The sequence below is a fragment of the Eschscholzia californica genome, unplaced genomic scaffold (assembly GCF_041429995.1).
Source record: "Eschscholzia californica isolate CP2 unplaced genomic scaffold, dmEscCali1.0.p SCAF_2, whole genome shotgun sequence".
Classification (NCBI taxonomy): Eukaryota; Viridiplantae; Streptophyta; class Magnoliopsida; order Ranunculales; family Papaveraceae; genus Eschscholzia; species Eschscholzia californica.
The window spans coordinates 2128388-2142565 of NW_028238309.1; the positions used below are offsets into that span (position 1 = coordinate 2128388).

Consider the following 14178-nt stretch of genomic DNA (forward strand, 5'->3'; position numbering starts at 1 on the left):
TTCAAAGTACAAAAAAACTTAAGGGTATTTCTAGAAAGAGTTGAAGTTGTTTACCCGTCACCTCCTCAGAACCCAAAATGAACCGCCAGACACTAATAGAAGCCAAAATGATGAGAACACTAATAGAAGCCAAAATGATGAGTTGGTTACAATTTGGGGGCTAAAACATAACTAACCCCTAATTTAATGAGGACAAAATAGAAAAGGTTGATAAATGAGTAGAAACAAATCTTACAGATGGGGAAGATTGGAATTCCTATCAACAGCTTCTCTCTTCCATTTGTGCATGCCTTTAAACCAATAATAAAAAATTACTCCTCAAAAAGATAATAATACTCCAATAATAAAACTACAAAAACCAGATCATATATCACAGAAGAAAACAAAGTGAGAAAAGGAACAGTCAGAAGTATGGGAACATTTGTCTTTAATACTAATAAGATTAACAGTTTTTAACTTAGAAAGAAAGAGAGAAAGAGAAACAAATTTAGAGAGAGAAATTACATTTACATGATCATATCTTGTTCTGCAAATCTGATTCTGGATTAGGTTTGAAAGGATGGGGAAGACAGGAAACTGGATCAGAAAAATTTTTACAGGTAAGAAAACAGAGAAGGAAGAGAAAAACTCAAAGTCAACTTCAATTTCTTCAGGGAATTCATCTTCTTCAATTCAACAAACTAATAACTCAAAAGAAAAAAGAAGATGGAGTTTTAGAAAATCAACAGAAGCAAGTACTACTAATAGTAGTAAAGATTTAAATCCAATGGAATCAATTGCTACAACTTGTTTGCAAGAAGTTCAATCAATGATGGAATCTCAGGAAGAACAGATTAAACATACCATGACAATGACTGCAGCTACTGTTGCTGCTGCTGATGCTGTTTTTAGAGCTGCCCATGATTCTTCTGCTAGAATTAATCTATGTTTTGATATTAAAAGACCCAATTCAGTTCAAGAAGTTGCTGCCATTAAAATTCAATCGGTTTTCCGTTCTTATCTGGTATGAGTTTTCTTCTTATTCTCTTACTAGTTTGATCTTAAAATTATCTCTTAATGGTGTAATTTTTACAGGCAAAGAAAGCATTACGAGCATTGAAAGGACTAGTGAAATTACAAGCACTTGTAAGAGGTTACCTAGTTAGAAAACAAGCAACTGCTGCTCTTCGTTGTATGCAAGCGTTAGTGACTGTTCAGGCGAGAACTCGAGCTCAAAGGATTTTAATGGCTCAAGAAAATCAATCCATTCAACAGAAGCAATCGGTTCATAGAAAACCCGTCTCGCTGGCTCATTTGCAGGATAATCGAGTTAGACAAACATATTATGTAAGTTTCTCCGTCACCCGTAATCTAGTTCATGATCTTCTTTGATAAGTATTATACTGAAAAGTTGTGGGAAAATCAATATTGAATGATAAGTTAACTGCATGAAACATATGAAGTACGAAAAAAGATTAAGAATGAAAACTCTAAAATACCCAGAATTTGCATTGTAATTGATCTTGTCTAGAAATTTGCAAAGAACAGATAATATAGGTTGTACCCCCCCAGTGATGTTTACATTCTCAAATTCAATTCATTCCAGAAAAGTAAAATGCCTAACTATGTCAGATTTCGAATTTTTAACTTTATATGATGATTTGTAATTTGAATTCTTTACCTTGTCTCGGATCTGATTTCTATTTGTAGGACATGGAGGAAAACATTAAGATTGTGGAAATGGACGTCGGAGAGTTAAAACGATGTATGTCTAACAGGTCTACTCATTCAAATCATAAACCAGATGACAGACCAGATCATATTTTCTACACACATTCTTCTGCTTATCATGGAAATTCAAACATAGATCATCTTAACCAATATTCACCCGTTCCATCAGCTTTAACAAATCTGAGCCCAAGAACCTGTAGTGGATATTATGAGGACTATTCATTAGGTTTAGATCATAATAGCCCTCATTCCTCAACTCACAAACCGGAATCCCCTTTTGTCGATTACCCATTTTATCCAAATTATATGACAAATACCGAATCATTTAAGGCAAAAGTTAGATCACAGAGTGCACCAAAGCAAAGACGAGATTCATATGAAAGGCAACTAAGCAAGCAGAGGTTATCACTGGAAGGAAAACACATACCTCGTGGAGTCAGAATGCAGCGCTCATCTTCACACATCAGTTCCACTACTCACGGACATCGTAATCCATGGTCAGTGAAGCTTGATCAATCAACAGGGTCACTCATGAATAGCGAGTGTGGATCGAATAGCACAGTCATTACTAATCCAAACTACTGCAGATCTCTGGTAGGATATGAAGTGAGACAATAGTAATGCAAAACCACTTCAGTTATGCCAGAAGAAGTGAGTGATCCTGCATAGTTTTGTAAACAAATTTGTGAAAGCAACTACTATAATTTGGTTCATGATGTAATCTTGTAACCTTCCATGTATAAAGTTCAATGAAGTTTGCCTTGACTGTGTTTCCTTTGCATCATATAATGGCAATTCACCAGCACTCGAGAAAATAAAAAGAACTTAAGAAAGTTAGACTTGTACAAGGTAACTAATGACATCACAAACTTTTCAACAGTGTGTACTGAAGTTTTCTATCTTCTATATAGCTACAGAAACATGTAATTATATGAATACAGAGAATAATGTCATTTGAACTTTACCTCAATCGAAAAGCTTTATAGGAGCAATTAAGTTTACTGCATAAATGTCAGAAGCTTTAGCATGTAAGATGCCTAAATTGACGAACTATAAGAAAGGGTTAGTCAGTTATAATAAAAATTCGCCAAAATTTTCATGGTTATCCAATATTATATATCATAGAAATCCGTCCGGAAATGGAGCTTACACGACAAGGTATACTAGAATTTAAGGAAAATTTTGAACAAGCGCTCAGGTGATTTAGTATAGTATTCAAAACTATGTAACATCATTCTAGTTCAACTGATATTATCAAGTAATTGGTGTGAACGATGAGACACCAAGAGGTACTTCCTCGTTGGATTTATAGTGTCTGGATTTCATTGTTTCTGCTTTGTCGTAGTCTCCTTAAAGCTCTTGGTTAACCAGATAGCAGTCTCCCTCGGTGAGACCTTCCCTGGACCAAATGGCTTCAGTAAAACTCCAAGCTCTTCAAACCTCTCCTGTTGCAGCAACCGTGCACTGAATTCGAGCAACCCTTCCAAGGCTTCAGCTCTTTGTTGGTACGACGAGGTATCGAACCGCCGCTGTCTGAAATCCAATGAACCACTATGTGATATCCCAGCCGTTGGATTCATGTATAACGATTCACTACCATTCTCCCAATCCATGGGAAACGGGATGTGTCTAATCCCTTGCCGTGCATCGGAGACGCTTGGCTTGGAAAAGGCTCTATCATGAACCTGAACTGTACATTTGTCTTTCGTTATTGATTGATCCACGAAATGTGATGAAGTGGAAGAGCCTTGTCCAGATGATGAAGTTTTTCGGATGGCTGAAAGAGGGCCGTCGAATGAGGCTAATGGAAACTCAGCCATCCTGTCAATTCTAGGAGCGTTTACTGAGACATCTGGTGAATTCATTCGATGGAGGAGACTGATGCTGGGCCTGTAAGGGGATTCTTGTGTCTCAGCTCTTGTTGGTGTAGGCAGTGGTAGAGAGGCTCTGCGAGACTGGCGGACAGATTTATTTGCTGGTGTGAGTGAGGATGGAAGCTGAATACATGAACAAAGTTGCATAATCAGGATTCGATAAAAACATCAACCACTATGCAATTATATATGGAAGACTAATACTAGAGATTTACACTTGAAATTTTAAGAAACCGAATTAAACAATATTCACAGTTGTTTTCCTTTTCTTCCTCTAAACTTTCTTTAAAAGTCTATAATGAACATGATTGTGTTTTCAATGAGATACTATATTATACCATGACAAGAAAGAAAACTAAAAAACAGGCACTGCCTACTGATGTATGTAGTGTTTTTTTAGGCTTACCGATTCACGATTTGAACCAATAGGAACCTTTTTGGATGGCTCTGCTCGTCTCCTGGGTGTTGCAGAAGCTTTTGCTGGAGTCGATCTCGGTGTCTTTGTGCAATTTGGAGTCTTTGCATTGGCCTTATTAGCACCTAACACTCCCTGACTGCTGCTAACTGATAATTGAGCACCTCTTTGAGTAGAGCAATTAGATGCTCGATCAGTTCCGTACGTACTTGAGTTCAAATTTCTGTCGTTGCATAAGGATCGTCTTTTCTCTCTACCTGTAACCGCAGAATCTCTCGGCGTTTGGAATCTTATTTTCTCCGTGCAGTTAGGTTCGGACCAGCCTGTCGGTATAGTACTGGATCTTGGGTTGTCATATTTTAGGTGGACCTTGAAAACATAAGGCTGAAGGTGTGGGTGAGCAAGCAGATCAGCTGCCTGTAAAAATTGGATAACATGAATGAGTGAGCAGAAATAGTTATAAGAGAAAGAAGGGAAAAAGTATATATTCCTAGTGTCAGTATCTTCATCAAGTGGTTATTAATACGATCAGATTCACATTTCTTTTACGTGGAAGAAGGCCCTCGTAAAAATCCAATTAGCAACGATGACACGTGAAACAAGTAGAACTTGACAGCACAAAAATAGATCCTAACAGACCACAATCATTCCCATCATATTCTTCTCGAAAGTTGGGAGAATATTCCTAGAAGAATGGTAGAACCATGAGAGGGTGGATTGGTGGCGCCATGCATAAGATCACAAACATGTTTTTTTTACTGACCACTTTACATCTAAGATAATCCTAATGTGCAGATCCATTAAATTACAATTGTACATAAGCCAAGAATAATACTTACACTTGGTCTGAGTTCCGGATTTTTCCGCAACATGCTTTTGATGAGTCCCCGGCTGAACATGAGAATGACAAAATAGATAAGAAACAATAGTACATCAAATTTGAAGCACTGTTACTTGAAATCAAAACCCAAAATTTAAGCTTAGATTGGTGCCCTAATCTTTGTCATGCAACATTGCTACACACACAACCCACCCTCACCCTCTTTAGGCTCTGAGTGTAACAATATACAATCAGGCCTTCAAAAAGCAGATTCGAAGCGTAAGTAGTGAGACAAAGGAACCGACTTACAGTGCCCCAGAGTAAATGGGTGGCAGAGGTGAAACTATGGACTTGTTTATTTTGTTGATGAGAGCTTGCATGTCCTGATCATAAAGCCGACAGATAAACGTAAGTGCATTTACATAGCATAACTTGACGCATTACAATGGCAAAACAGCAATATCAACCATTTTCAGACTATACTTAGAAGTTAGAAGCGGGGGTCTGTTGGACTTACGAAGGCTTTAAAGGCAGTCTTGTGAGCAGCCATTTCATATATACAGCATCCTGGATAACAGATGGATCAAGATTTATACGTGCACTTATGAGAAGAATTAGAAGGTTGGTACGAGGTAAATAAGATGGATTACCTAAGGACCAAATATCTGACTTTGAGCCATAAGGAATATCAGCAAGTAGCTCGGGGCACATATAGCTAGGAGTTCCCACAACCTGCATAGAGAGAACTATCCTAATAAATAACATGAATGCAAAAAAACACAATTAAGAAACACAAATTTCATCAGCAATATCACTCACAGAAGAGGCGAGATCATCAGAAGTCAACATTTTTGCCAATCCAAAATCACCTGCAGTCCAGAAGACTAACTTAGAATCTTTTGCTATAGTGAGAAGAATGAGGAATATAATTTGTTGTAAAGCATGGAAACAGGTTTCTACAATCAATTTTTTATGTTATCTATAAGGTATAGACAATGGAAAGGAAGGAATAACTTGCCTAGACGTATGTCTTGATCTTTCGTCAAAAATATATTTGAGCACTGAAGAGGATTTGAATCAGTATCATAGGACAGAACTTTCGAATTGTGGGAACCAAAATATGCAAAATACTGAATAGTTGTTGAGAGAGAGATAACTCTTACCTTGACGTCACGATGAAGAATATGGTTTGTGTGCAAGTAATCAAGTGCCATTAGGAGTTGGACGAGCCACATACAGAGCTTCTGCGCACGGAAGAATTTGTAATTATGAAATCAGAAAGGACTTATTGAGTAATTTTGCTTTCTACCAATATTATTGAGAATAAGTAAATAATAAGAGAAATATAGGATTTCTTGTATAGACAGAGTAAACAACCTCTTCAGAGAAATGAACGCCATTGGTTTTTTTTATAGCTTCACCCCTATACAATCCGAGAACAAACACATAGAGTAAAGTTCAAATAGATGAGTTTCACGCTGATGCCAACTGATATACTATTTCATGTAAGAATCTTTCTATCGAGCAAGAAACGAAACTTACATATCTCCACCCTCACAGTAACCAATGATGATGTACACATAGCAACCCTGAAAACAAAGGCATTGTCATAGTCAAGAGAGCAATTTAACCAAAAATGCAACAATATTTACTTTTTTTTGCTTCTATAGTCAGTTTACTGGTAGTACTATCCTCTTCGTTTGAGACTTCTTGCAAGAAACGAGAATTCTAAAGGATTTGCTAATGTGGTTGAAGACTTGCTTCTGGCAGCTTGAATGAATGTTAACAAGATCAACATCTATGAAGTTGTCGAAACCCCTTTTTTCTTGCAAATGTCAGATTGAACAATGCATCAGTAGCTTGTGGTTGCTGCCAATCTGCCATACTGTGCAGGGGGTCGTGTTTGTGAGTTGTGATGTGTTATATCTTTCTTTAGAAGTTTGTTAATCATATGTTTAGTTTGGAACTCTTATAGTTCTACCCTTCAGGTATAATTTTCTCTAAATCAATAACACATTCATTCTCGCTGATAAATAAAACAAAAATTATTGGCAGTCAATTTGTAACAGCATAGAAGTGAAAAACAGACGATATATATCGGCAAAACACTAACCTTCTCTACCCAAGAATCTTTGTACTCCACAATGAAAGGATTTTGAACTTTGGAAATAAGCTCCATCTGTGGTATCCAGAAACGATTCAGCATTATGGTACCAAAATAGGCAGATTCGTAGAAACTGTATTCTTAGGGACCGTATATTCATCAAACAATACATATTATGTAAACATCCATGTTGAGATATCAATTAAAACATTTGATACGTTCCATACGATGCTGAAAAATTGCAAAACAGAATGGTAGCGACCGGAAGACTTTAACGCTTTAACGTTTTTTATTGAAGTGTAATTACTGATGGAAAACAATTGCAAAACAGAATGGTAGCAGAAACCAAGAATGAAGAACTATTTCAATAGGTCTACAAAGATTAGCGTATTAATCAACAACACACCAATTTGACATAGTAAGTGTGCTTTGCTTTGAGAAATACAGCATGTAATAACAAAATGTACCTCTTGATGAGCAGACCTACGACACCTGTCAGTCTGGCGAGCGAGGCGAATCTTTTTTAGAACATACCTGAGAAGAACAGTAATGTCGAACAGAATGTCAGAACTTAAAAAAAAACATTACACATTAGTTTCATATTCAAACTCCGGTTCATCCTCACTTCTTATTTTCATGCTTATGCCTCACAAGAAGTGCAGAACCAAAGGCCCCTTTCCCGATCTGTTCTAATATCTCATATTGCTCCATTGTAAGTTTTGCTTACTTCCCCAGCTTCACGAAAAAATAGTACAATTCACATTAGAATGTTAGAAATGCATATAAATAAAAAAAACAATCGCTGAATAACTAAGGAGTTATCTAGATTCTAGAGATGCATATTGCCTAGCACACATCATAATCCAAATTCAAACCAGTAAGAAACAGAATCACAAGTCCGATAGACCAGTCCAGACTCCCTAAGGTTGAATAATTGAGTTCACATTATCACATATGTTCCATTTTTCGTAATCTATCAAAAACGCAAAGAAATTGAGAATCAAAAGCTTAAAGAGCAACATATCTCCTTCAAAAACAAAATTGGTTTCTATTGTACACTAGGAACTTCTCCGCTGCTGCATTTTAGCAATCCATCTCAACAAGAGACAGCAAAAACAAATAAACCTAACTAGTCTTTTGATTGTCAATACACACTAAACCAACTAGAAACTAAATAACAAAACCTAGATAATGGGAGCATATATCAATGAGATGAAAGAGCTCAAATAACAAAAGCTTTAGCCAATTTTTCCTGAAAACCTAACAATCTGCTGATTATATAAATTGACACAAGAAAACACATCAAAACAACACTACAAGGCTAAAACCACAACAGAATCCAAAATCAGTACCAAATGAAACAGAATTCAAGAACAACAAAAGTCTATCACTCAAACGAACCAAAGTTCATACAAATTTTTTAGCAGAATTGAAGAACACACACGACATTGTCGTGGAGAACCTAAAGATCATAAACTAAAAAGGTCGGCTTAGAGAAAAAAAAAAAATTTAAAAATCTAAGCAGAAAAAGTCCTTCATACTAAATGGACCTCAAACACTAGAAAAAGAAAATTAAAAAACAAGAGCGGCAAGAGAGAGAGAGAGAGAGAGAGAGAGAGAGAGAGAGAAATAAAATAAAATAAATTAAGTTGGAAGTACAGCTTGAAGCAATAAAAAACCTAGAAACATAAACTCATCAGAAGAATAAGTAATAAAGTAGAAGAAGAAAAACATACCAACAAGTTTCGATCCAGTCGATCTCTTCAATGTCTAAACAGGTACAACACTGAACTCATCAGCATTTGGAGAGAGAGAGGATTGAAATCAGGAGATGATTTTAGTTCAGGAATTGAAAGTATGCTTTAATGGAGATTCTACTTTAGAAAGTGAGGGAGAAGATATAGAGAGAGAGAAAGACTGTGAATGTAGAGAGAGAGAGAGAGTGAAGTGTAAATGAAAGAGAGAGTAGTGAAGTAAAATTTGGGGTTTTCAAGGTTTTTGATGTTAGGGGGTGAGAAGAGGGGGGAAAAGAATGAATCTCAAACCCAAGAAAATTAAAAGAGAGAGTGGGGGAACAAAATGGTCCCACTTCTTCGTCCTACTACAACTACTTAGAATTTACTTCGTCCCTTTTATCCTTACACTCATTCTACACCCGCTAAACAAGTTCCTTTTTCTCTTTCAACTTCCAAGTCCTGTCCAGCTTCTTTCAACAACAAAAAAATCCGGTCCAGCTTTCTTTGATGCAGGTGTGTAGTGGTCGGGCATCCGTTCCGCAATATCTAAGTCTGAGTTTCCATCTCGTGGAAGTCCCACCTAAACTAGTGGCTTATGAAAGCCTATCAAGTTATTTGTTCGTCCTTGACGGTCGAATGAAATGTACAGTTCAAGACGAATCTATGGACGAAAGCGGAAATCAAATCGGAGTCTGGACGACAAAGTTAGACCAAATCAATATAGAAGTCAAGATCAGTTGACTAAAGATGAACACAGAGCATTCAGCTAGAGACACGTGGCCAAATCCAGGACGGTAACATGAAACTTCGGGTACACTGTTAGTCACGTCGGTACAATTTCGAGATGGTTCAAGAGGCCGTAATATCTAAGTCCGCAATTTGATCTCGTGAAAGTCCCATCTAAACTAGTGGTTTAAGAAAGCCTATCAAGTTATTTTAATATAATTAATTAATATCTCAAATTCAATAGACCATGATTTCTACTTTCTGCGCGAATTGAACATAAGATTCCTGGATTTTGAGGTTTACCATAACACTATCATCCATTTGGTCCCAAATGTTGACATAAAGTAAGTTAGTTGTGTTTTGGACTCTATAAAATTTAGGATGGACTTTAGGCTCTTTTGGTGGAGTTTGAGGAGCTTAAATCATGCATATACATTTGTATTATCTCTTCAATATGTATCAACGCAATGTAATAACTATCATAGTCGATTTTTGAAAGATAAAAAATACTATTTTTACCAGTTTTTTGGCATTTACTTTTTTTTTTTTCCTGTTTTAGCTTTAAAAATCATAAGATTGACGTTAGAGTTTAAATTTTGATCTTTAAAGTTGTGTGCATCATGAAGGTACATTTAGTAAAGGAAGTTTGAATCAAGTTTGATACGATAGGTTTATCATTTTATATTTGAATGAAAGAATATACTGTAACAAAATTGATAAATACTACTCCATTATTATATATTCTTGGAAAGCGTTAAGAGTAAGAGAATCACGAGATTATAGCATTTAATCAACTTAATATTACTAAGTTTTGTTATTTACAATAAAAACTAAATTTTGGTAACTGCGAAGGAATGACAGTAAAACGGCGTAAGAGGCACGATAAGAGATATAAAAAAAATATGGAGTATTAGATTTAGTAAAGTTGAAACACATACATTTCTAACCTTAAATACTAATTAAAATGGAGTTATGGATAAAGAAACATTGTGGTAGGTTTATGGGTTATTTTCCATATGACCCTCAACTTTGTGACCAGTTTCTTGTTTAGCTCCCTACTTTAGTAAAAATACCCATATGACCTCCTTTTTCAGTTACCGTTAACTTTTTGTTACTCCCTCTCCTCCATCTCATCACCTCTCTCTGCCACATCATTGATCACGCCACATTATCGTCTTCACCAGCAGGGGTCGCCGACCGACAAAATTCCCTGCGACCTTCAGACAAAATTTCCGATAACAAATTTCCTCTCTCTAGAACAGATCTAGAGAGAGGAAAGTAAAAAAATTGAGAGAATGAGAAGATTTTTTTTTAATTTTTTTATGTTTGAAGGTCGCCAGCCGGAAATTTGACGGCAACCCCTACCGATGAAGATGATGATGTGGCGTGATCAATGATGTGGCAGAGAGAGGTGATGAGATGGAGGAGAGAGAGTAACATACATTTAACGGTAACTGAAAAAATGGGGCCATATGGGTATATTTGCTAAAGTAGGGCTAGGCAGGAAGCTGGTCACAAAGTTGGGAGTATATGGGAAATAACCCTAGGTTTATTGATAACAAGGATGATAGGGGGACTCCCTGGGCATACTCCCTGGTGTACTCCCCCTCACAGTGACACGATCATTTTGGTCTTTTCACAACTTTTGTCAGACGGAAAAGATCAAAATAGCCTTATCCTGTGAGAGAGAGTACACTTACGGAGTATGTTGTATGCCTAGGGAGTCCCCAGTTCATTTTCCTATTGATAAAAACAAAATTTATAAAGGTGGGACCTTTACTTTTATACAAAGGGTATAAAAGTTAACTTAGAGGGTGTTTGATTTTTGCACTTATTAAGTGAAAATGATTTCACTTAATAAGTGCGGGCCGGCAATTTTAGGCCGTTTGTTTTTTCATTTAATAAGTGAATATCACTTGTAAGTGAGACCAAAGTAAGTGCAAAAAAATAAGATTTTTTTGCACTTACTTTCTAAGTGTTAAAAAAGACATTTTTATCCTTCTCCGAATATAATAATTACCAATATAATTATAACTAAAACGAAAATCTTAAACAATTTAAGTAAAAATCTTTTTATCCCTTTAGCGATGACTCTTATCCTTCTCCGCTCATCCTTCACCTAAGTTTTTCTCCTAAATTTTTTTTCACATCTCTTCCTTCGTTAATCACGGACCCAAACTCCATAATGCAATGTAAGGTCTTTCTCCTTCATAATTTTTAATTATCTGAGGTTAATATTTTCAAGACAAAGTATTCATAAACCGTAATTCTCTTGTATCCAAGCTCGAAAACATAATGAATTAGTATGAAATGGTAGTATGTAAATACTTTAAGGTCAAAATAGACAATTTCTCATTTTTATGACATTTAGAATTAATATAAAAATAAAAATGAAGCACTTAGAAGTGATGGAAAACAAACGCCATAGCACTTACAAGTGATATCACTTACTAAGTGATTATCGCTTAGTAAGTGGTAGCACTTATAAGTGCTAAAAAATCAAACACCCTCTTAGTCTCTTTTTTGGAGTTTTTATTCAAAAATAAATCCAAATGCCCTTTTCGTTTAAAAATAAAAGTTAGGGTCCGTTTGATTCGTTAGAACGTGTGAGTAAGAAAATGAGTCTTTTTCTAATGGGAAAGAAAACATGATTTTTCTTATGAAAAACCATCTTTCTACTGTTTGATACGGGGTTCGGAAAATTTGAGTTCATGTTCTAAAGAAGCCCATTACTATTACTGTTGGCGCCCTATCTAAATGTAAAATGGGTGCCAATAGCATATACATCATGTGCCATGAGAAAAAATCAAGTCTCCATCTTTTTTTTTTTTTTTTAATCAGTAAGCGTGTGCCTCGAACCCTTAACCTTTAAGTTGGAAGACTTTCCTTTTACCACTTGAGCCAAGGGTTGTTGGCTTTTAAAAAGTGCGCATCCAGGGAAAGTCTCCATCTTCATTCTTAATGGATAGAGCGAGAAACGCCCACTGTAAAAATCTCAACCTTATCACATCCATCATCCTACCACTCATTAAATTGTTGATCAACTAAGTTAGGCTTGAGTTTGACCTAAATTAGCAGCAGGGCGTTCAACAATTTCCCCAAATAAAAATCCCCAATTTTAACACAGTAACAATAAATTTAAATAATCATCCGATTTTCATTAATTTCAAAGCATAAACAAAAATCCTAACCCCCAATTTGAACACAGTAACAATAAGTTAGGGCATAATTACTTGAGTTTGACCTACTTTACTTTTTTTACAAAACCCCCAAATTGAAAAAAAAAATTACTAGAACAGAAACCCTAACTCCCAAATCCATAGAGGGTCCTTCCTTTTCTCTTTAAGTGCATAAACAACATCCATGGCAGTTACACATTTTCGGCGAGAGTGTTCGGTGTAAGTAACAGCATTTCTGATGACATTTTCAAGGAAGATTTTAAGAACACCTCTTGTTTCTTCATAAATCAAACCATTTATTCTTTTCACTCCACCAAGTCTTGCTAAACTTCTAATTGCTGGTTTTATGTTACCTTGACTGATAAAGTGATCTCAGATCATTAGAACAAGATGAAATCCTATAAAATAATCCCTTTTTTTTGCTGTGAATCAAGAGAGGGAGCAAGTTTTTTTTTAGATAGAGAGGGAGAGAGTTTAGATCGAGAAAGAATGAAGGCCAGAGAGAAAGACAAAGAGTGAAATGGGAAAATTACAAAACTGCCCTCACAGAAGGAGAGAGAGCGCGCACATCCGAAAGTGAGTAAGAATTGGGTTTTCCCATCTAAAAGGTGGGAAAATATTTGGGGCAATTTGCACACTTTTTTTTCCTACGAAAATTGGTTTTCTTACCCAATGTGTCTAAACAAACAGTGGAAAATCGATTTTCGTAAGAAAATCGATTTTCCCACTCTATTTTCATACGTATCAAACAGACCCTTATAGATAAAAGCAAATTTCCTTTATAATATTTGACAATTGCTCAAACCTCCCTATTCAATTCATTTTGGCTTCAATTACTGAAACAATACTCCTACCAACCTCGTGACGTTCACTATTAAGACAAAAATAAAGTTAAGCTCCCATTCTTGTTTGAGCGTTTGATCTACTTTCACTTACTGAGTAAGCAATAGTTTCCATTGTTACCCACATAAAAAAAAAAAAAAGATGAGATAAATGAGAGTACTGCTCCCATTACTACTCGACGGGCCTCTTCTTCTTTCTGGTGTACTATAGGCCCCTCAAACACGAATAAATTTATGACAAAGAAGTTTAAAGAGTAAATATCGAGTAGAAAAAGTTTACAAATCCATTTTCTAAGCATAAAAAATGGACAAAAAAGTTCTGTAAAAATTCTACAAGATTACATGTAACAATAATATCAGATTACAGTTTTATTTGATTATTAGAGTATACTATTGTTAACCGTAGACTATATTTAAATATATGATCATCAATACATATTAGTATGATACAAAATTTTAAGAATAGTTGTTGAATTATCTCATTTGGTCGGACAAAGACTAATCACCAACTAAAAATCATTTTCATGCAGGAAAAAACACAAAATACTTACAAAATATTGTGAGTTAAAATTACATGGGTGATTTGAAAGGAGAGGATGGCGCAAGGGAGGCAAGAAAATATTCAAGAGAATTTGAAGGGTGGCCCCAAGCACCCAACATGCAATGTCATATGCACATGGAGTGGGGTGCCTAAAGAATAACAAGTGGGGTTTCTTAAGACATCAAATAAAAGGTACATTGGTAAATGCATTAGTTTAGATATCAAATAAAA

General features: G+C 35.7%; 2 protein-coding genes across 3 annotated transcripts; one reads left to right on the plus strand and one right to left on the minus strand.

The window, feature by feature from the left end:
- Window positions 1-216: 216 nt before the first annotated feature.
- LOC147555171 (protein IQ-DOMAIN 19-like) lies at window positions 217-2494 on the plus strand. The gene is made up of 4 exons (XM_086661329.1): window positions 217-265; window positions 327-1003; window positions 1075-1326; window positions 1690-2494. Exons 2-4 carry the CDS (start codon window positions 560-562, stop codon window positions 2326-2328), a joined length of 1335 nt encoding a protein of 444 aa, XP_086517455.1. The 5' UTR covers window positions 217-265; window positions 327-559; the 3' UTR covers window positions 2329-2494.
- A 299-nt stretch (window positions 2495-2793) lies between these two features.
- Window positions 2794-9395, minus strand: LOC147555172 (serine/threonine-protein kinase Nek2-like). Of its 2 annotated transcripts, none has more exons than XM_086661327.1 (15): window positions 8660-9395; window positions 7549-7658; window positions 7391-7457; window positions 6933-6998; window positions 6362-6408; window positions 6197-6242; window positions 5983-6063; window positions 5838-5880; window positions 5639-5688; window positions 5470-5551; window positions 5337-5386; window positions 5129-5202; window positions 4839-4890; window positions 3991-4416; window positions 2794-3707 (listed from the first exon to the last, which is right to left on the minus strand). In XM_086661327.1, exons 2-15 carry the CDS (start codon window positions 7632-7634, stop codon window positions 3033-3035), a joined length of 1845 nt encoding a protein of 614 aa, XP_086517453.1. In that variant the 5' UTR covers window positions 7635-7658; window positions 8660-9395; the 3' UTR covers window positions 2794-3032. The 2 variants fall into 2 exon arrangements, with proteins under 2 accessions (XP_086517453.1, XP_086517454.1); XM_086661328.1 differs by having other exon boundaries at window positions 7549-8307; window positions 8368-8728.
- Window positions 9396-14178: the final 4783 nt, after the last annotated feature.

Bases quoted from the DNA above. Each gene is read 5' to 3' on its own strand.
- LOC147555171 (XM_086661329.1), top strand. From the start codon at position 560: ATGGGGAAGACAGGAAACTGGATCAGAAAAATTTTTACAGGTAAGAAA. The intron at 1,004-1,074 runs GTATGAGTTTTC...TAATTTTTACAG, and splicing joins CGGTTTTCCGTTCTTATCTG to GCAAAGAAAGCATTACGAGC. The intron at 1,327-1,689 runs GTAAGTTTCTCC...TTCTATTTGTAG, and splicing joins GAGTTAGACAAACATATTAT to GACATGGAGGAAAACATTAA.
- LOC147555172 (XM_086661327.1), bottom strand. From the start codon at position 7,634: ATGGAGCAATATGAGATATTAGAACAGATCGGGAAAGGGGCCTTTGGT. The intron at 7,458-7,548 runs GTGAGGATGAAC...TGTTCTTCTCAG, and splicing joins CATAAGCATGAAAATAAGAA to GTATGTTCTAAAAAAGATTC. The intron at 4,417-4,838 runs GTAAGTATTATT...CAATTTTTACAG, and splicing joins ATCCGGAACTCAGACCAAGT to GCAGCTGATCTGCTTGCTCA.